This window comes from Saccopteryx bilineata, chromosome 2, assembly GCF_036850765.1.
Source record: "Saccopteryx bilineata isolate mSacBil1 chromosome 2, mSacBil1_pri_phased_curated, whole genome shotgun sequence".
Taxonomy (NCBI): Eukaryota; Metazoa; Chordata; class Mammalia; order Chiroptera; family Emballonuridae; genus Saccopteryx; species Saccopteryx bilineata.
Window position 1 is genome coordinate 224,053,202 of NC_089491.1, and position 21,514 is coordinate 224,074,715.

At 44.5% G+C, this 21,514-nt stretch overlaps 1 protein-coding gene across 4 annotated transcripts in view; it reads right to left on the reverse strand.

Moving 5' to 3' along the window:
* Positions 1-21,514, reverse strand: part of IGSF5 (immunoglobulin superfamily member 5) — a 38,531-nt gene that overhangs the window by 10,669 nt on the left and 6,348 nt on the right. For 2 of the 4 annotated variants that reach the window (XM_066259346.1, XM_066259345.1), the window contains 4 exons: positions 16,971-17,288; positions 14,741-15,040; positions 5,478-5,618; positions 2,561-2,585 (listed from right to left, as the gene is read on the reverse strand). In XM_066259346.1, the coding sequence (XP_066115443.1) occupies positions 2,561-2,585; positions 5,478-5,618; positions 14,741-15,040; positions 16,971-17,181 (677 nt within the window). In that variant the 5' untranslated portion in view covers positions 17,182-17,288. Of the gene's footprint in view, positions 1-2,560; positions 2,588-5,477; positions 5,619-14,740; positions 15,041-16,970; positions 17,289-21,514 lie in introns of all 4 variants that reach the window. The other 2 variants (XR_010729224.1, XM_066259348.1) reach the window with 2 other exon arrangements.

Consider the following 21,514-nt stretch of genomic DNA (forward strand, 5'->3'; position numbering starts at 1 on the left):
AGTACAAACAGATGATTTCATTTATATAAGTTTATGAGTTTAATCTCTGGAGATATAGGAATAGATGTCAGAAGACCTTTGAAGAAGGTACAGGCAGTGATTTGGTGGGGGCCTGAGTGGGCTTGGGGTGCTGGAAGTGTTCCAGTTCTGTCTGTGGGCAGTCAAGGCACGCGCACATGTGCTTTGTGAAAAGTAATCAAGCTGCACACCTATAATTTGTGTACTTTTCTGTACTTATGTTATAATTCAAAAGATAATTTATTAGCAAAAGAAACATAAATGTCACAGGCAAGTATTTTTTAGCAAAAATTATCTTCAGAATAATGTCAAGTGAGAAGAGCAAACTATAAAATAACATTTGTTATAACCCAAATTTCACAAAATGCATAGGTGTTTATCTATGTGCATCTGTGATAACCCACCTGTGTAAGGATATACATACTTAGATAACAATAATTATTACTGGACAATAAAATTATGGGTCATTTTAAAATCATTTCTTACCCTGGCCAGTTGGCTCAGCAGTAGAGTGTCAGCCCAGCATGTGGAAGTCCCAGGTTTGATTCCCTGACAGAGTACACAGGAGAAGCAATTATCTGCTTCTCCACCCTTCCCCTCTCCTTCCTCTCTATCTCTCTCTTCTCCTCCCGCAGCCAAGGCTCCATTGGAGCCAAGTTGGCCCAGGCACTGAGGATGGCTCCGTGGCCTCTGCCTCAGGTGCTAGAATGGCCCTGGTTGCAATGGAGTAATGCCTCAGATGGGCAGAGCATTGCCCCCTGGTGGGCATGCTGGGTGGATCCCGGTTAAGCACATGCAGGAGTCTATTTCTCTCCTCCTCACTTCTCACTTCAGAAAAATAAAAAAACAAACAAACAAAAAACATTTCTTACACCTATCTTTGTTTTTTAATTTTTCTATAGTAAACATGCATGGATTCTGTAAAAACAGTGTTGTTGTTGTTTTCTGTGAAGTCTGCTAGCAGCTGGCATGAGCGTTGTTGACCAGTGCGAGTGGAAAGCAGGAAGGTTCAGAGGTTCCAGTGAGCACCCCAATTTCCCTGCCCTGGCCTCCAGCACCCAGGTCTCCATGCAAGAGCTGCATGTGGACCCGGCCCAGGCCCTGAGCAGAATAGCCTAGTCACCTTCTGACCCGTCCACTCTCTAGATGGGAGGTACAGAGCACAATAACTAACCTCTCTGCACCCCTCAGTTTCCTCATCTGCCAAATGGGAAAGCAGCCTCATTAAATCACTGTGAGAATTAAGCAAGATGAAAGCTTTGCCCAGTGTAGACTGGCACCTGGCACGGCTGCCAGGCTCTCAGAACGTGAATGTTACTATTCTTACTGCCACTGTCATGTCCATTGCTGCCACTGTTATGATGTCAAGTCCCTCCTGTTGCCCTGCATGGCTGCTGACCGCCAGACCATGTTTTGAAGCCATCTAAGATCCCAGTGACTAGACATGGAAGAGGCTCCACAGTTGGTAATGGTGAACCAAAGAATTCATACTGCCATCCTGCTGGGGACAGCTATCTGCAGGATTGCCAGAATAATGACCAGGGTCACTTTTCCTTCCTTGCCTTAAGTCAGGCCCCAAAGGAGGTGTACATTCAGACTGCTGCTCTGTGATGTCCTTGGAGAGAGGTGGCCACCTCTTGCAAAACACACCCTCCCCAGGGGATGAGCAGAGTCTGAGGAGGGATAGGTAGATTGTTACACATGAGTATACACATATTCAGTCACCATGTGTAACCTAAAGTTATTTTAAAATATCAGCCAGTCTTTCAAAAATGATCTAATAAAATACTGACAATTAGATATAGTTAAGTTATAACCTCCCACACATACAAATCCACAACTGTCTAAAAATCCCTCTCCTTATACATTTATAAGTATGTAAATATTGCAGACACTCAAACTGGTTATTGTATTGTTGTAATGGCCTTGACAGTTCCCTTAAAAGTGCTTGCAGTTAATGCTGGACCATGGGAGGAATGGCAGGAATTTCTCAGTCCCCCACCCTCTCCAGCATACAAGCAGTGAACGCCACTTCATTTTCTGCCTGGTCAGTCTCATGTGCCTTAACCCATCCAGCTCATCTTGCTGTTTTCCACCCCGGAAATTCCAGCAGGACCTCTGCCTGGTTCTCAAATATCCTTGAAATGGTCCTTAAGTTCCTATCCTTAACTCAAAGCCAGAGGGACAACAGTCATGGTGCACAGTGTCCTCTGGTGGAAAGAATTGCATTTGCCAAACACCAAGTAGAAAAATCTCAATTTTCCTAATTGAGCCAGGAAAAGTCAAATGTAGACAGCAGCAGTCCACCCAGGTGTTCCACAATTAATGTTGCCATATGAGTTTGTGATGGCACAGGTGTTTTTCAGAGTTGACCATTTTCAGTACTTAATTTTGAGTAACATAATCCTAACCTCCTATTAATGTGTGTGTGTGTGTGTGTGTGTGTGTGTGTGTGTGTGTGTGTGTGTGTGATTGGTGGTGTTTGGTTGGTTTTCATTTGTTTGGTTTTTGTTTTCAGAAATAGATGTGATTTCAAGCTTACCTTATTTGACTTTGATAACTGGATACTGGGGGAGAAAAACAAAATCACATTAGCAAAACTCTGAAAATAAAATCTCATGAATTTTTATATATCCTCCCCCCCTAATTTTAATATATTACTGAGTATTGGTGACCCAGCAGGCATTAAGTTCTCCCACACAGAAATATCAAATAACTTCTAAGCATAAGGAAAGTAGAATTCATTATTTACTATCATAAATATAAAGAATGCTCTGGGTTCCCATGCCTGCTGTCATTCATCCAGTACTAACTGTGAGCCAGCACCATGCCAGCTCTGTGCAAGGTATTATCTCACTTCACCGTTACGACAACCCAAGAGGTAGGTGGTTGTGTGATCATGTTTGTAGCAGACTAGACACCATTATATTAGCATTACCATATTTTTAACAGACAAGGACTTATACTGCTTAAGCACTGTGTTTCTATAATTCTAAGATGTTCAATTAACATGTACCAATGGTAACAATTCACACAGTTGTGTTCACTCCCCAAAGGCTGTCATTAAATTGCTTATGTCTTTAGTCCATGAGTTCTTGTACTGGAGGAAATATAGAATTTGAGAATAGGGAGTAATATAGCCACACTCCAGCCCCAGCCGTCTGTCTCTCAAGTCAGTGCTCTTTACAACCTTGCTTCCCTATCTATGCCTTCCATTCATGAAGTTGTATGAGAGCTAAAAAGCATTCATTTTCCTTACTTTGTAGATAATGTTTTCACTTATTTTCAGTTCTAATAGCACCTGCTGAAAATAAAAATCTCATGAATTTATTCCCACCCTAAGTTGAACCTCAGAAGCAATCTTATTTGAAGGAGAAGGATTGTCTGGTCCCCTCTGGCAACAAGGGAGCATTGCTGATGCTCCCGCAAGGACTGGGCTGCAGGACGTGTGCTCTCAGTACCTCTGTCCCAGGAGCTGTGATCCCAAGGCCTCTAGGCCAGCTGAGTGGGGTCTTCAGCTGTCCTCTGCCAGTCCCCAGATAGCCAGCCAGAACACTGCGAATTCTCCAGAACCAGCAAAGCAGAACATCAAAAAATATTTTTGAAAACAATTGATGTTTAATATTTGTAAGCATAGAAATAATTCCAGGACTTTACCGGAACCTTCACATTTATATCAAGAGGAAGTGTCGTGTCTGCTGTGTGCTATGCTGGGCATCCCGGGGCAGGGAGGTTTGTAAGTGGGTTGTCACAGGCCCTTACCTGGACCTGCTACAACCACATTCACTATATTAGTTTATTTAATTCTCACAACCAATCTACAGGATAGTATTTATTCCTAATCATGCTTGTGCACATCCTACAGAGGCCACCATATCACAAACCTTCTTAGTAGGCTAGTGTGAGACAAAAGCCTCTAGCAGAATCCAAACAACCAGAAAGTTCTCCAACTCTGCCACAAGAGCCAGCATTAAAAATAGTCATCTGACAGCACTGAATAATCCTCACTTCTGAATGAAAATATAAGCTATCCAATAGTTTTCATTTAAATTCCAGTCTATTTTATGTGAGTAATCCGTCTGTGACATAGAGGGCAACTCCCCAGTGAAAGCAAACAGCCATCGAAGCTGGATCAACAAGAAGGTATGACTTCGCATTTTCTGTTTCCTAGGGAATAAAGCTGTCACAGAATGAACACCCCAGTCACAAGCCGACTCCGCGCAAGAGCTAAGGCTAGACCATGAGCCTAGTTAAGACTAGACCACAGTCTTTACATGGAATATCTCATAAGAGATGTATTTCATGTAAAAAATTTACTTAACATGGTGCCTGGTACACACACACACACACACAAAATGTTCATCAAATGACCATTACTGTTAATAAAATTTTAAATGCAATGAAACTGACATGTAGTCTAACATCAAAATTCCAATGTTAAGACAAATAATGTCTTTGTAAAAAATACTCCAATAAAAGTAGGTAAAATTTTTACGAGACAAAGATAAGGGTGGGCATGCCCATTTGGCACTTGGAGAGTTCTGAGTCATCCACCTGCCAAAGATTCTATGGATTCGGATGTTGCGAACTGCCAAACTCTACAACAAGCCCATCCCAATATGGATTCTGACCCCTGACCTCAAATAAGGTCACTGCCTTCACATATCTTGCAACATTTCAAACACCTCATTCAAAAAAAATGTGTAATTATTGTTTTAAATTATATTTGTACTGTTTCTGTTAATAGAGCACCTTTTTTCTTTCTACCACTACATCGGCATTCACCTACAGAGGAAGTTTTGGAAATTTACAAAATAAAAAAATAATAATAATAATCTTTTTAAATGCTCAGATAGGCATTATTCTAGGGGGGAAAAAAACAGCATCTAAACGATGGATCACATTAGCCTTATATCCTTGCAAATAAGCATAAAAATCAAACACTCGGTATCTTTGGTGAGAAAGATGCCACTTCATTACCTTCCTCAAAAGTGTGAAGACCTGTCCTCCTGGGGAAGGGGAGGACTGCATCAGGTCCCAAGAGAGTGACTTCCTTCCTTAAGAAAGTTTTATCCCCCTCTGCAAACTTAACACATTTCCTTCCAAGGGCTCCAAAAGACAATGAATGTACTTTTTCATTTATTTATTTTTTTAGTTATTTTTATTTTATTTTATTCATTTTAGAGAAGAGAGAGAGAGAGGGAGAGAGAGAGAGAGAGAGAGAGAGAGAGAGAGAGAGAAAGAAGGAGCAGGAAGCATCAACTCCCATATGTGCCTTGACCGGGCAAGCCCAGGGTTTTGAACCAGCGACCTCGGCATTCCAGGTCGACGCCTGATCCACTGGCCACCATAGGTCAGGCTGAATGTATGTTTGGAAAGAGTAGTTGAGCTCATGAACAGTTTGTACCAAAAGTTAAAAACATATACAAATCTATATGAATAACAACAAAAAAAATTACCTTTTTTCTCTTTCCTGGAGACGCAACAGCAGCAGAATATTATAATCAGAACAATTATCAGGATGAAAAGTAATGAAAGGGATACTGCAAGTAGGATTATCGCCCAGGTAGGGAACGAGGTACCTGGATTATCAACACTGCCTATAAGGTCGAAAGAGGAAAAATAAAACATTTTAGTGTGCTAGCTGCCTTCTGGACTATGTCACCCCTGGTTCTGCCACCCTCTGCATTAGATTATGTTTTCCAGTAACTGGCCTGCTACCGTTAGGTGTTATGGACCAACTTCCCTTCAGTGTGAATATTCAAACTTATCAGTATCTTCCATTACCACATTTACTGCTACCAATGAACACCTGCTTAGAAACACCATCCAAGTCCTCATCAGTTAATGCCTCTCCTGTCCCTGAGAGGCAGATGAGGCTGGGCTGGAGGAACAAGCCTCATGCTCAGACAGCCTTTATTTCGCTGAGAAACACTTAGTGAGCAGCTACTGCCGGATGCGCATGGAGATGGCCCTTGGGTTCTTGTTCCCATGTTCCCACCCATCGAGAGTCCAGAAACCCAAAGGAAATGAGGACAAATTGAGACAGGGTCACTCTTGAAGGAAGCCTGCACTCAGGGCCACCCAGCCCCCACCCAAGAATTCATTTCTCATGTGACAATTGCTCTTCCCATGGGCCTTCGGGAACCACCTTCCTCAGTCCACTTGGCCTTCTGGATTCGTACAGTCCTCACAGAGTTGAGGAGCGAGGGGCAAAGGCAGGCAGGGCTCCGAGGAGATGAAAGGGGGGTGGCGAGAGAGGACGGAAAGAAGAAAAGCCGATCTGATTTGTTACAGCTGTGCTTTAGCCAGAGCTGTTTAGTTCACGTCATGCGGATATCTAAAGTCAAATTCAAATTAATTAAAATTATATACAATTAAATGTTCAGCGCCTCAGTTGCACTGGCCACATTTCAAGGGCTCAAGTGCTGCAGATCCGGGCACATCGCCTTTTTCACGGAGAGTCCTGTTGGACAGCGCCGCCTACCCTGTGCTGTGGGAACTGCACTGATGTGCCAAAGCGCCCTGACCACTTCCCCCTTTCAAACCACCAAGTCAATTCACACTTAAGTTCTACTGTTTAAATGTGAATTGCTATTCAGTAGAGGCTGCCACTCAACCCTGAGTGCCTGGTATCTCAGTGTAAATGCATGTTACTTCATTAGATGTGAGTCATTGGAAAATATTAAAACAACAAACTTCGTATGAAGGATGATAAGCTTTGCTTTTAAATCAATGAAGCTTCCATATACGGTGGTCTTCAGACTTCATGTCAATGGAACCAGTGAAATCTCATGGCCATTTGCACGTGTGCTCCCTTTGGTCTTTGACTCACTGATCTGTGACCATTCTTGGCCACACCAAGAGGTACGTGTGGAAGTGCTGAGAACCCTAAGGGATGACGCACACGTTCGGGATTGCTGTGGTGGTCCTAAATACAGTCTGATGAGCTGTTTACAAATGGAACCTTGGGCCTGACCTGTGGTGACGCAGTGGATAAAGCATCAACCTGGAACGCTACGAGTAGATGCTTCCTGCTTCTCCCCCCTCTGTCTCACTCTCCCTCTCTTTCTGTGTGTGTCTCTCTCTCACTCTCCCCCCCTCTCCAAAAATCAATCAATAAAAAATTCTTTTTAAAAAATGTTTAGAGGGCCCTGGCCGGTTGGCTCAGCGGTAGAGCGTCGGCCTAGCGTGCGGAGGACCCGGGTTCGATTCCCGACCAGGGCACACAGGAGAAGCGCCCATTTGCTTCTCCACCCCTCTGCCGCGCTTTCCTCTCTGTCTCTCTCTTCCCCTCCCACAGCCAAGGCTCCATTGGAGCAAAGATGGCCCGGGCGCTGGGCATGGCTCTGTGGCCTCTGCCTCAGGAGCTAGAGTGGCTCTGGTCGCAACATGGCGACGCCCAGGATGGGCAGAGCATCGCCCCCTGGTGGGCAGAGCATCGCCCCTGGTGGGCGTGCCGGGTGGATCCCGGTCGGGCGCATGCGGGAGTCTGTCTGACTGTCTCTCCCTGTTTCCAGCTTCAGAAAAATGAAAAAAAAAATTATAAACACAACCAAAAAAAAAAAATGTTTAGAAAAAATACAAATTGAACTGTGGAAATATTAGGAGCTTTCATAGTAAGGGAGCCAGCTGAGGTTAAACATTCAGGTCTGGCTTAAGATTCAAGATATAGGCTTATAATTCATACTGGAAAAAAAAGTCAACACACTTGTTGACTTACTGTAACACTCCACCCCTCCTGGAGAGAATGATCAGCGTGCTATGCTGCTGTCAACCCGATCTTGGCACAATCATCTTTGTCTTGACGTGATCGAGCACAGGGACAGCCACTAATCCTCAGGAAGGACCTGTTTGAAGAAAGGGAAGGGCCACCTCACTGGGGTTGGTGACCAATTCAAGGCTGATTCAAGGCCAATTCAAGGAAAAGAGTAGATGGTATTGTGACCACACTCATTCTCCGGTCCCTTAATTTAAACATAAGTTTCAACAAGTGATGCCTGCACTCCCCTAAAAGCTTCAAACACTCACCAAAATGATAGTGGGTACCCATGCCTCATTCCTTCCCTTCCTATTTTGTGACCACACTCCATTGGAGGTCAGATCTCCCTGGGTTTCACGCCTAGGAGAGAGTGTGGTGTATGCACCATGAGGAGGTGTGATTTGGTATCAGAGCTACACAGAGGAACTTTTCTTACTTTAATAATAACTTTTAATTTACCAAATGTAACAAATATAAGTATACACATATGTCTATATATCATGGTTCATTTTAGTAGGAAAATAATTTTTTAAATAAATATATTTCCCGTGGGTTGAAATAAACCTAAATCATAATCCTATATTGGTAAATCAAACCTTGCAACAGTGGACTATCTCTTGGGATGGTCTCACCCTTAATCCAATGCTTTCCTCTTGCAGGTGAAACACTTGGGACAAAGAGACATGTAAACTGGTCAAGGGTGCCCAGAACAGGAAAACCCAGAGGCGTGACTCATGGCTTTCCCGTCTGCCACATAGCATGTCCAGTACAAAGTAACCCTTCTGGGGAAGACAGAGCCCAGGTCGCACAGGAAACAGGCAGTCTAGGTGGACACTGTCCCAAGAGAAGTGCCTTTAGTGATGAGTGCAGGCATGATGACTCAAGGTAAAGGGCAACCTTGCTGGAGAGGCTGAGCATACTATACCTGGGTAACCCACAGATAGCGACTAGGGGAGGTTATCTGCAAGCTCAACATGGCTTGCCTTCCTCCTTCCCTCCATCCCTTTCCACAGGTCTGTGCACAGCAAGGGCTGTGTTACTGGGTTTACTATAACTGTGACTTCAGTCTCAGCTTGGAGACTGGCCTTTTCCCATCTGTGAAGAAAAGGAAAATAGTACTACCCAGACGCTTTCACCAAGTTTGGAAAGATTACGTGCAACTTCTCAGAACCAACTGGATCAATAAAAAATGTCACCTCCAGCACATGCAAAGCATGCTCCTGTGCTCACTAGAAGGGATGCAGGAGATCTCTGAATCAGTAAAATAAATTATGACAAGCCCTCACTCTGCTGGCCTGTGTGCTCTGAGGCAGGGACTATCCTATCTGCATTGTAACCCATTTACAGCTCACACCAACAACAACCTATAAGGTAGATGTTATCATCTCAATTTTCCAGGTGGAAAAACCAAAGCACAGAGAAATTAAGTAACATGCTCAAGAAGTAGGCATCTAAGTCCAGGCTCTCTGGGGTCCAAGTCTGGTTGGATAGTAGCACCTGATTAGGCTGGGTCGGGAGTAGGGGCCTTTGAGATTTTCCAGTTCAGTGGTTCCCAGTCCTGACTGTCCAGGAAACTAATTGGGGAGCTTTTTTAAAAGCTTTCTAGGCCCTACACAGACCAATAAGATCAGAGCCTCTGAATGGGGAGGGGCATCCTTCTGTGTTCAAGCTCCCAGAGACTGACAGGCAGCCAGGAGAGGAAACTTCCATTTCATTCTCCTTCCACTTGGGTTACAGGCAAGAAGCTGAGCCCAGGGGTCAGCGAATGGCCCAAGTGCGCACAGCCAGCGCCAGAGCTACGATTCAGGACTGACCTTCCTACCACTTTGTCTGCCTTTGAAATCACCACTTTCCGCAAAGCTAAGATTATAACCAGGAGTCACTGCATTCTACAGGGTGCTCATGTGTCCTACAGAAATAGCTTTGGTTTACCGTTCCACAGCCCACACATTACGGTAGGAGAACCACCAGACAGGCACAGGGCAGTGCTCATCTCCGGGCGGGCACAACAGTAAGGGGTGTGTGTGTGTGTGTGTGTGTGTGTATGTGTGTGTGTGTGTGTGTGTGTACGCTCATGCTCCCACAATGCTTGAAGCCTGTGTGACTTCCAGAATCGAGAAAATCGATTGTTTAGAAAACACTGGCTTTAGCTCTTTCAATATGCTTTGCTTTGAAAGACCAAAGAATGTGTCATACATTTTGCTTGAAAGAATTGGACTTCCTTAACTGCCATTGGCATTCTTCTTTTGATGATTTAAAGGCACGAGTCTAGAACTGAACAGAGATTCTTTGCATTTTTAGGAAACGGGAGTCAGACCTAATGTCTCCCCAACTCCTGAGGAAGCCAGACGGGTTTGGGCGTGTGGGTCCTGGGCTCCCCAGGAACCCGGTGTGCTCCACGGAGCCTCTGGCCGCCAGCTATGCCGGCCAAGGCCGCGACCAGGCCTTCAGCTACTAGAACTTAACGTAAAGCACACAACCCACAGCCAGCTACCAGCTGCTCTGGATCCTGATGAATAATTCAGAAACAAATTGCCCTTTCCCAAATGAGTCCAATAAAGTAAGAGTCATTGCTGCGTGCCCACTGCGCTCTCCTCTGTGGGGCTGTGGACTCCAGCAGCTACAATGAAGGCTGTGCACGTCACCAGTCCTCAGTGAGATGGATTCAGTGGAATTAACCCTGATCAGGGGAAGCTGGGTGTCCCTTGCCCTTCCCCTACAAAAGAAAAATTTGGCAGGCAAGCTAATCTCCAAAATTAATTTCCATGGGCGTCATCAATCAGACCAGAGCCCTTCGCTGCATTATTACCTTGTTAAGACGTGTGGTTTAAACCAGTGGTCCCCACCCTTTTTTGGGCCACGGATCGGTTTAATGTCAGAAAATATTTTCATGGACCGGTCTTTAGGGTGGGACGGATAAATGTATCACGTGACCGAGACAAGCGTCAAGAGTGAGTTTTAGACGGATGTAACAGAGGGAATCTGGTCATTTTCTTTTAAAAATTTAACATTGTTCAGACTTAAATATAAATAAAATGGAAATAATGTTAAGTTATTTATTCTTTCTCTGCGGACCCGTACCAAATGGCCCAAGGACCGGTACCGGTTTGCGGCCCGGGGTTTGGGGACCACTAGTTTAAACAGTCCATTTCATTCCTTTTGGACCCAATGAAACTTTTTTAAATTTTCCTATTTGAAGCCCGGGCCACACTATATCATTTAAATAGCTTAAAGCAAGCTGGGTTGGCTCATTGGAGAAATGGCAGGTTACACGCTGGAACAGAGGAAAAGCTATGGGAGTTTGGGACACCTTACTGGGCCAAATGCTCAAAAACTAACCAGGACATGTCAGAAGGACGCCAGAACCAGCTGGAAGGAATTCCCCACCCACCAATCTGAGCATCAAAGTAAATATTGACAGGAATAATTATCATGTATTAAATAAAATTGAGTTCATACTAAAACTGTTTTTTTTTTAAAAAAAAAATGTGGGGGGCGGACAAGAAGTCTTTTCTTTATGGAAGAATGTCAACTTATCAATATAGAAAAATGAGGGGCCCAAAAAACCACTGATTCAGGCAGTGACTTATTGATGAATGCAAAAGCTATCAGGTGAAAGAATATTGAAAAACAAGACATTCAGATTATAGATTATATGTTAATTATAAAGGCAAAAGTTACCTTTACATTGAAGAAACTCAGGGACTCCACCTTAACCAAATGATCAAACTCACTACCAATGATAGAGAAAATTGGAATCATTCACCCATATGGCATCACCCATGTTTAGCCTAAGTCAAAGTGTGCTGGAAAAACTCAGACAAACCCATATGGAAGGGCATCTTGCAAAAATGACCTTTTAAAAATTATTATATCAGGAAAAAAAATTTTAAATAAAAATTATTATATCAGGAAAGACAAAGAAGTAGGTAAACTGTTGGAGACTAAAGAAGACCTGATGGCCAAGGGCAATGCTTGGTCTTTGATTGGATATTGGTTTGGGGAAAAAACAGACCTATAAAAGACAATTAGGGAAATTTTAATATGGACTGTATATTTATATAGTATTGTATCAGTGTTAAATTTCCTGACTGCCCACTACATTTGGGTTATGTGGAATGGCCTTGTTCTCATGAAACACATACTGAGGTATTTAGGGGTAAAGTATCATAAAGTCTCCAACTAACTCTCAAATAGTTCAGCAAAGGAAAGAAGAAAGAAAAGAAGGGAGGAAGGAAGGAAGAAAGGAATGAAGGGAAAGAGGGAAGGAGGGAGGGAGGGAGGGAGGGAGGGAGGGAGGGAGGGAGGGAAGGAGGGAGGGAGGGAGGAAGAAAAATTGCTGAGAGAGAAGCAGACATGGCAAAATGCTAGCACACGTGTATCTAGGTACAGGTACCCTGGTATTAATTGTACTGTACTATTCTTGCAACTTTTCTTGGGTTTTTAATTTTCAAAATAAAATTCTAGCTTAATAAGCTGAAATAAACTGACCTTGACTTAAAACCAAAGAAATACCAATTCCTGCATCCTTGACCCTCAATAGTACCGAAATGCACCAGAATCAGGTCAGAGATCTGGCCGCCTTGGGTCCCCATGCCTGTTGGCAACCCAGCCAAAACCTTTGCAGCTGCTCCTTGTGGATGGGGCATGCTGTCTGATTCCCACCGCTCTATCTTCTACCTGATAGGTATTCACTCATGCTTATTTCTGCTGTCCACCTGGTCTCTGGGGCAACTGAGCTGGAGACAGAGACAAGGGCCTACACCGGGGGTGGTAAGCTTGTGTGGGACTGCACTGGGTGTCAATCCCTGCAGTGCAAACACAGAGCCACTTGTGCTGATCACACTTGGCTCCAAGTGGCTTATTATAGAGTCACAGAGACACCATCTCGTACAGGTTGAATTGTGTCCCCTCAAAATTCATGGTAAAGTACTAACTCCTGGTACTTCAGAGTGTGACTTTATTTGGGAAGAGAGTATTGAAGGTGCACTTTACTTTTTTTTTCAAAAAATATTTTATTTATTGATTTTAGAAAGAGGAGAGAGAGAGAAAGGGGGCAAGAAACAGGAAGCATCAACTCGTAGTAGTCCCTTTTTTTTATGGAAGGTGCACTTTAATTAAGGAGAGGTCAGACTGGGTATAGAATGGGCGTATGCCAGTATTATTGGTGTCCTTACAAAAAAGGGAAATTTGGACACAGACAAGCACACAGGGAAAATGCCACATGAAGATAAAGGCAGAACTCAGGGTGATGCATCCGAAAGCCAAGGAATCCAAAGATGGCAGCAACCATGACAAGTTGGGGAGAGGATGGGAGAGGCTCCCTCATGGACCTCAAAAAGAACCAACTCTGCTGTCGCCTTGACTTCAGACGTCCAGACTCTAGAACTGTGAGACGATCCACTTCTGTTGCGCAAGCCACCCTCTTACACTTGGTTTCGTCAGCCCCAAGATACTCCTGACCCCTCCAGATAGCTGCTCACACAGTGGAGGGCAGAGGACAGGTGATCAGATTCTGAAGACAGACTAGCAAGCTCATCCCCACCATTTATTCACTCTAGAAACATGGGCAAGTTCCAAACAACACTGTGTCCCTGTCACTTCACCTTTAGAAAGAGAATAGCAGCATCCTCTCACAGGGCTGTTGCACAAGTTAATTCAGGTAATATTTGAGAAGTTTAAAATAGTGCCCTTACTTGGTAAGGGCTATGTAGTGCTGATTATTATTATTGATATCATCATCATCATCATCATCATCATCTTGCTTTGCCTAAAGTTTTGTTTTAAACTTCTTCAAAAGACATTAAGTAAGCTGGATGACCTGACAAAGCATAGCACTTCTCCAGGCCTCCCTTTTTGTCCTCTTTTGTAAAAGAAAGGTGCTCAGGTCCATCTCCAGCCCCACTACCACCCCTGCTCCACTTTCTCATTGGCCCAGGCTGACTCCAAGCCCAGCAGGCTCTGCAGCCCATCAAGGTGTGTGGTTAGAGGTTTTCATAGGCCAAACATTCTACAGTGATTCTCTTTGGGATCTAACCTTTAAATTGATGTCATTTCATCCCATTAAAAATATACACAGCCCTGGCCGGTTGGCCCAGCGGTAGAGCGTCGGCCTGGCGTGCAGAAGTCCAGGGTTTGATTCCCAGCCAGGGCACACAGGAGAAGCACCCATCTGCTTCTCCACCCCTCCCCCTCTCCTTCCTCTCTGTCTCTCTCTTCCCCTCCCGCAGCCGAGGCTCCATTGGAGCAAAGATGGCCCGGGCGCTGGGGATGGCTCCTTGGCCTCTGCCCCAGGCACTAGAGTGGCTCTGGTCGCAACAGAGCGATGCCCCGGAGGGGCAGAGCATCGCCCCTGGTGGGCATGCCGGGTGGATCCTGGTCGGGCGCATGCGGGAGTCTGTCTGACTGTCTCTCCCTGTTTCCAGCTTCAGAAAAAAAAATAATAATAAAAAAAAAATTAAAAAAAAATATATATATACACACATACATACATACATAGACTTGGTACTTTTAAATACACTGTGGATTCGCTGGGAGTGAAAAAAAATGAAACCATATAATTCCACTAAGATTGAAAGAAATCTGAAAGAAAGCTGTGCATCATCCTCAAGTATCAGAAGAACTTGCTCCATATTGGCCCCAGGATGGGATCAAACCAGAACAATGGAAAAAGCTGGAGAGAAACATTAAATTCAAGTACTTATTTATCTCTGAACTTAGATTCTTAATCATTTTTATATGTAAGTAGAAAAGGGTGAAATACTTGAAGATGGGGTTTTTTAAATCAAGTGACAGCACAGGGTCATTGATCTAGCACTGTAAGTAATTTGCCTCCATGACTGTTCCTACCTGAATCAAGACCACAATACGATTTTCCCAGACATCGCCATTAGGCAGCAGGACATATAAAATATAAGCATGCAATAATCATTTACATAAAGCAAAAAAGTCTTCACTTACCCAAAGGAGACGGAACCACAGTAAGATTTACAGTGAGAGAATTGCGGACTTGCAGCCCCTTCACGTTAGCCACGCAAGTCAAAGTCCCATTGCCCCGTGGCGTCAGAGCCAGGACGCTCAGCACGCTCTGCAGGTCGTCCGGCTCCGGGACGGAGTAATAACTTGACTGACTCACTGGAGCACCGATCTCCCAGGAAAGGTCCGGGAGCGGGATCCAGCCCACCGCACGGCAAGTCACATTACAAGGTTCATCCACAATGACTACAAGACTGTCACTGGGAATGAGCAACTTCCCCATAACTGAAGAAGAAAAGAGAAACATTCTGAAGCCATGACCACGCCTCTTAGTTCCAGGTTTTCTTTCATTTTGCCTGCAAATCACACTGTATGCACGCTACCTGCCCAAACTGCTCAGTCTGCAACAGGAAACTCTAACTCAGGGTGTATCTGTATCCTCATTTGCGCCTTCCAGGTCCACCAAGAAAGGTGAGGTTGCTCACTAGAGGACATATAATTTCAGAGAAATGGATAAAAATTACTACATACTGGCTCAGTTAATAGCAGAAGAAACCAACCCTCAGAACACAAGCATTCTAGAGTTTGGTGTGTAATCACTTGGTGGACTGGGCAAACGCAGCCATCTGAATGAAAATTTTCATTTGTGATTCAACTTTTCCCGTCGGCTCTCATGAAGGTTAGCCAGGAGCACGACACTTCATATAAGGTGAGAGCTAGAACAGTTTGCATAGATTTTTGGATGACTCAATATGGACTTAGGTAAAGTCTCTTTATTTTTCTTTTTGATACTTGAAGAGAATAAAATGATCTTTGGATAATTCACTTCCAAGATATATTAGATGAAGAAATTGACCCTATTGAGGAATCACCAACCAGGTAAGTGATGAAAGCAAAACCAGAACTCATATGTTTGATTCTTTTTCTGGTGTTCTGTCCTTTATACCACAAATTATTATGATAAGAATCTGGTCATGCAAACGAGGCCAGTAATCCAGGTGGCCTCACAAAATGACTTCATAGCATAAAATCTCAAAATATCATTGTGCCCCTAATTATACCACATAAAATTAAAGACATATAAAGTAACGATACAACAATTTGGCTAAAGTAAAAGAATGCAAGTAGAAATAGGTAGACGTGTATCTGCACCTAAAGTTACCCGATTTCATTTGACAGCAGCATGAATACAGATTAAATCTTTGGGAATTTCTCCTTGAGAAGAAAATAAATAAATGTAAGAAAAATTTTAAAGACATAATTGGTCTGTTGTAAAAAAAATCCCACCATAGAAAGCAGGAGCTCCGCCAGCTCCAATGTGTCTAGAAATAGTATATATAATCACTTTTTTACGGAATGCAAAATGATTAAACTTTGATAAAGATGCTCTGAATCCTTATAAATCATACTTTTATTTTTTTCATTATGTAGCGTGACCTTCAGCACCTAAAGATTAACTTTGCAAATGCAAATTAAGTTATCCATCATTATAAATTTTGTTTACTCTTTTCTCTAGAACACTTGGCACACCTTTGTAAGGACTACTGGCAGTGGGGAAGTGTAATAAATTGGGGAAATTAAACTGGAAAAAGGAAAAAGTTAAGCATGATTCAAAGTTGATGAAGGGGTCAAACCAATATAAGGTCAAAAATTATGTTAGGCAAAATAATAGTCAAGCACATAAAAAACTGGAGACAGGGCAATGACTGTCGCTCTCTCTGAATCATAGACAAGTGACAGCACCTGGCCCCAGAAGGCTTCCTGGATACACTTCCAGAAAAGCTACTAGGTTCCGAAATGAGTGAGATGGGAAAGTGACAAAACCTGTCTTTAAGAGTCTTAAGCATAGAAACAGAAAGAAAAGGTGGAAGGAGAGAGGGGGAGTAACAGGGAGGAAGTAGAAAGAGAGTCAGTGAGGAAGGCAGGAGCGAGATGAGCAAATAGCAAAACAACAAGCACATGTCAGTTCAGAATAATTCTCAGTGTAACACTAACTGACGACTAGCCCATATATGAGAAAAAGGAATAGAGAGGGGAGGGAGGTGATAAATAAGACAAAACATTCATCAGGTCAGAATAATTCTAAGGGTAATACCAACTGGAGGTCCCATATGTCACCACATATGACATGAACCTCAGGAGGCCCCTTCCATTTCTCTGACACTTAACCCAGTGGATTCCAAACGTGCCTCTCTGGAGTTACCCACATACGCACCTTGGACAGAGAGAAAAGCAGACCCCTCAACGTCACTGTTCTGGAGGCTGCATCTGATACGCCCGGCATCTCTGAATTGCACATCACGGATTATCATCTCAGAGACGAAGTTATCGCCCTTTTCATAACTCGCAGAGGTGAAGCGGTTGCTGGTGATGATGGGCTCCTTGGGCGTGATGCTCAGGACCACCGTGCCATTCATAGCCCACATGATGAGCCGCCAGCCCTGGGTGACGGTGCAGTTGAAGCGAGCCTCCCCACCCACCAGTGCCGTTGCGTTCGTGGGTCCTTCTATGATTTGATTGTTGGATTGAGATGCTAAAAGACAACCAGTTTTATATAAATCAATCTATATAAATCAATTGCAGAGTTTATCCCTTCTGCACACAAGTTGTGACCCCTGAGTGACCATTCTGTGGCTCAGACTCCATGTCTTACTGGTCCCATCACCAGTCCCCCCAGAAGGGCAGAAGCTCCCAGTGGACAGGAAGCCACTCCATCTTTCCTTTCCACATCCCTCCCCTCAGTCCACAGTCCTCAGCATTCCAGCTGGATTGGCAGTGAGGGAGCAATGCTCTTCTTCCATTTCCTGCGAGATGTTACCTTAATGATCTGATCCCATCTTGGCCCAGAGAGCTACCACTAGCTCAGCTCCATCACTTTCGGGAAGTTTTTCAGCCTTGCTATGAAATGAGCTTTTTTTTTTCTCCCCCAGTGACATGAGGAGGACCTTCTCCCAGGGCTCAGAGGGAACAGTGGAGTACCTTGTCTTCACAAAGAGGGTGGGGACCCCATCATGCTGTGATTATGGCCCAAGCATGCCCCCTGCAACCTGAGAGCCCCCACATGGGGAGCTTAGGGCAGTGTCTGTGGCTGGAAGCTGCAGAAGGTTGCAAGAGAAGGAATACAGCCAGGGAGAGGTGAATGTTGGGTCCCAAGTACACTGTCATGGAGCTATAGGAGAGTAAGTCTCGAAGTAGCAAGAAGACAATACTGTCACTGAGGCCATGCCCCTCCTGCTAAGGACTAGATGAGACAGAGAAAGGGATAATGGATAGAAAGATGTAGGTAGGTAGAGCCCTTTATGAGAATGCTCAACAGATGCATTTGACACCCTGCAGAAAGTCTCACTACATCTCATGTCCAGTTTAAATCTCAACAGACTAGAACAGGGGTAGTCAACCATTTTTACCTACCGCCCACTTTTGTATCTCTGTTCGTAGTAAAATTTTCTAACTGCCCACCGGTTCCATAGTAATGGTGATTTATAAAGTAGAGAAGTAACTTTACTTTATAAAATTTATAAAGCAGAGTTACAGCAAGTTAAAGCATAAATAGTACTTAATTACCAAGTACTTTATGTCGATTTTCGCTAAGTTTGGCAGAATAAATCTTTATAAAAACAACTTACTAGAGTTAAATCTATCTTTTTATTTATACTTTGGTTGCTCCGCTACCCCCACCATGAAAGCTGGAATGCCCACTAGGGGGCAGTAGGGACCAGGTTGACTACCACTGGTCTAGAATATAAGACCACAGATTCAGATTCCAGGGTCCTGGCTCACCAGGCAAGTTATCTCTACTTCTCCATGCCCCATTCCGTCGGCTGCTGAACAAGGACACCAGTACCACAGTGACTTATTTCAAGAACCAATATGACCCATGTAAAGCCCTTTGACACACCGTCAGGCACTCAGTACACAGTCACTATTACATGACCTGCAAAAGAGATCTCACTGATCCACAAGATGAGCCAAGAAAATCGTAGATTAAACTAACATTGTTTCCATCACACTTCACAACATTCTGACCTTCATTCACCAGATGCACTCTGACACTGGTTTTAACTGGGATGACATTCTAACTGGTCTTCCTCATGGACTACATAGGGGGCTATCCAATTCACATGAACTCAGTCATGATCTCTTGTCATGGAGAGTATTCCGCACCTGAGGAACTCAAGGAATCTTTGGGTCATGGTGGGCTGATTTTCTGAACACCCGAGAAGAGCGAATTGGCAGCCAGAGATTTCCTAGACTTTCCCGTGTAGGTAATAATAATTCAATGTCTGGCCATGGGCAGTCTTCAAGATTGCTCATTCCCATCTTTCACCATCTATATTGTCATGTTGAGAAAATGAGGACCAGCAATATCCCTGGACTTGCGACGATAGTGGTGCTGAGAACTTTCCACTCTGAATTCTCCTCTTTCCCACTCTTCCTCCTCTGCTCTCAGGGTTTAAAGCAAAAAGACACTCAGAGAGACTGCACACCTGCCACATCAGTAAAACTGTGAGGGGCTCCTATGGCCTTGTGGAGTTGTGTGATCTCTGTGGGTGGACCAGGCAGTCCAGCATATAGATTGAGTGTCCCCAAATAACAGCAACTCCCCCCTTTCCTTCCAACCTGATAAGGTCAGGCTATAAGGCAAGTTCTAAAAGAATTTTATTAGAGCCCTAAATGTTTCTGCAAAGAAAGTGCACCGCTGGACACATGTTCACACAATAACACTTCACATGGGTACCCAGAATGCACTGTGGTAATGCACCACAGGAATAGGTTAATAGCAGAGAATGAACCACTGCACAGATAGTGTCCTGAGGTCAGCAGGACTGGGCGGGGAGGCAGCCAAGGTCAAGGAGGAGGTCACTGACTCCAAAGAGGCAAAACTGAGGGAAGGTCAGATGCAACTGAGGCTATCCCTATGTTTAAGTTATCATGACCACTATTCTCTATTCTTGGCTTTACCCCCAGGCATGACAGAAAAAAGGGGAAAAGTGTGACTTAAATAACAATTCATATTGGGTCCTCTCCCTTACCCCTGAGCAAGTAGCTCTGATCCAGGGACCCTTTGATCTGGGATTGCTTCTTAATATTTTTTTGATTGATTGAGTTTAGAGAGAAAGGAAGGGAGAGACAGACAGACAGAAGGAAAAACATCCATCTGTTCCTGTGTGTGCCCTGACTGGGGATCGAACCTGCAACCTTTGCATATCAGGACAACATCCCAACCAACTATAAAAGGACAAAAGCTTGAAGAAGGTAAGTCACAAATGGTTCCCCAGGAAAGCCACAGCTGCTATGCCAGCTGGGCTCTTTCCACAAGCCCTGAATTGCACCTTCAGAAGAAGGACGAAATAAAAGAAATAGTCAATTCCACATGCAGAGGGAAGACAGGCAGACATGCCTTCATACTCCGTAAAGAGGTAATGCTCTTCCCCACTTCTGGCTGGGTGCGGGGCTTCGGAGATGGGTGGGACCCAGGGGGGACCCAGGTTTGCCACTGCAATGGCAGAATAAGCATCTGAGACCACGGTTCCTTCACGGAAGCTAGAGCAGTGAGAGAGATGGAGAGAGGAAGGGCCCTGTACCAAAAGAAAACTCTTTGAGTTTGAACTTGAGCTTTCAGTTCAGCAGGAGGCACCAAATCCTCAGCACTAAATTGCCCTGACAACACAGCCTGCATCTTTGCCCCCACCAGAAGGACGTGCCCCTCCAGCTCCTCCTTGTGACTCAGAAGCTGTCTTTCTGGAAATGTGTGGGCAAGGAACCTCATTCCTCTCTCCTGTATCCTATCAGCTGGCAGTGTATGTAACCCTGTCCCACCCAGGACAAATATGAGAAAACTGTAAATAAGACCTTTAATCAAAGTCACCTACCTCCACACAAAGCCTCCCTCTCCCCTTTCCTCTCCCTTCCAGTGTGTAGAGCAAAGAGGCAAATGAGGGGCAGAGCTCTGGAAAAGATCAGTGTCCCCCACCCAGGAACTGCCTGTGGCCACCAGCTAGAGTGGTCACCCAACACCAGGCCCCTCCCCCAGGAGGAGGTTATTCTCTTGCAAGATATTTATTCATGCCAGCCATCTCCAATTCCCAGATGCACATCTCCAGCCTGTCCCCTCAGTTTCTCTCCTGTCCCCACCTCCACAGAGTGGACAGCCACCTCCACAAAGAGGACGAGCTGCTCCCAGGACTGAAACACTTCTCTTCCACTTGCTGCGTCCTTCCATCAGCCAGACTGAAACCACTTATTCAGTAGTGCCTTTGCAGCTTCTGTGGCTCCCATCTGTCCTCCATAAATTGATTCTGAACATGAGTCCTGTTCTTCTCTGACAGCTTTTGCTTAGCTCCCCAGGATAGCAGCCTGTTGCCTCCCTCGCACGGGGGGGGGACCCCTTTGTCCCTTTGTTCCTCCACTCTCCTCTACTCTGGCTTCTCTCATTGCACCTATAAGCCCCCTCACCTTCCTCCATCTCTTACTTGACATTGGAAGTGAATAGAAATCAATTAAAAGTCAGAAGGAAAAAGGGAAATAACATAGAGAGCAGGAGAAGAAAACTGCTCTGCGGAGGTGAAGGAGAAAGTGAGAGTCCATGCCTCTGGGGTGGGACCATCAGAAGGAAACTGAAGGGTCAGGGAGGGGGTCTTGATGGGTCTGAACTTCCTGCTGACGATGGCAGGAAGTGCCAGCATAATGACTATGCTGCCGCCACCATGCAAAACTGCTTTCTTTGTGGCAATTACAGGAATCTTCTCAACACATAAT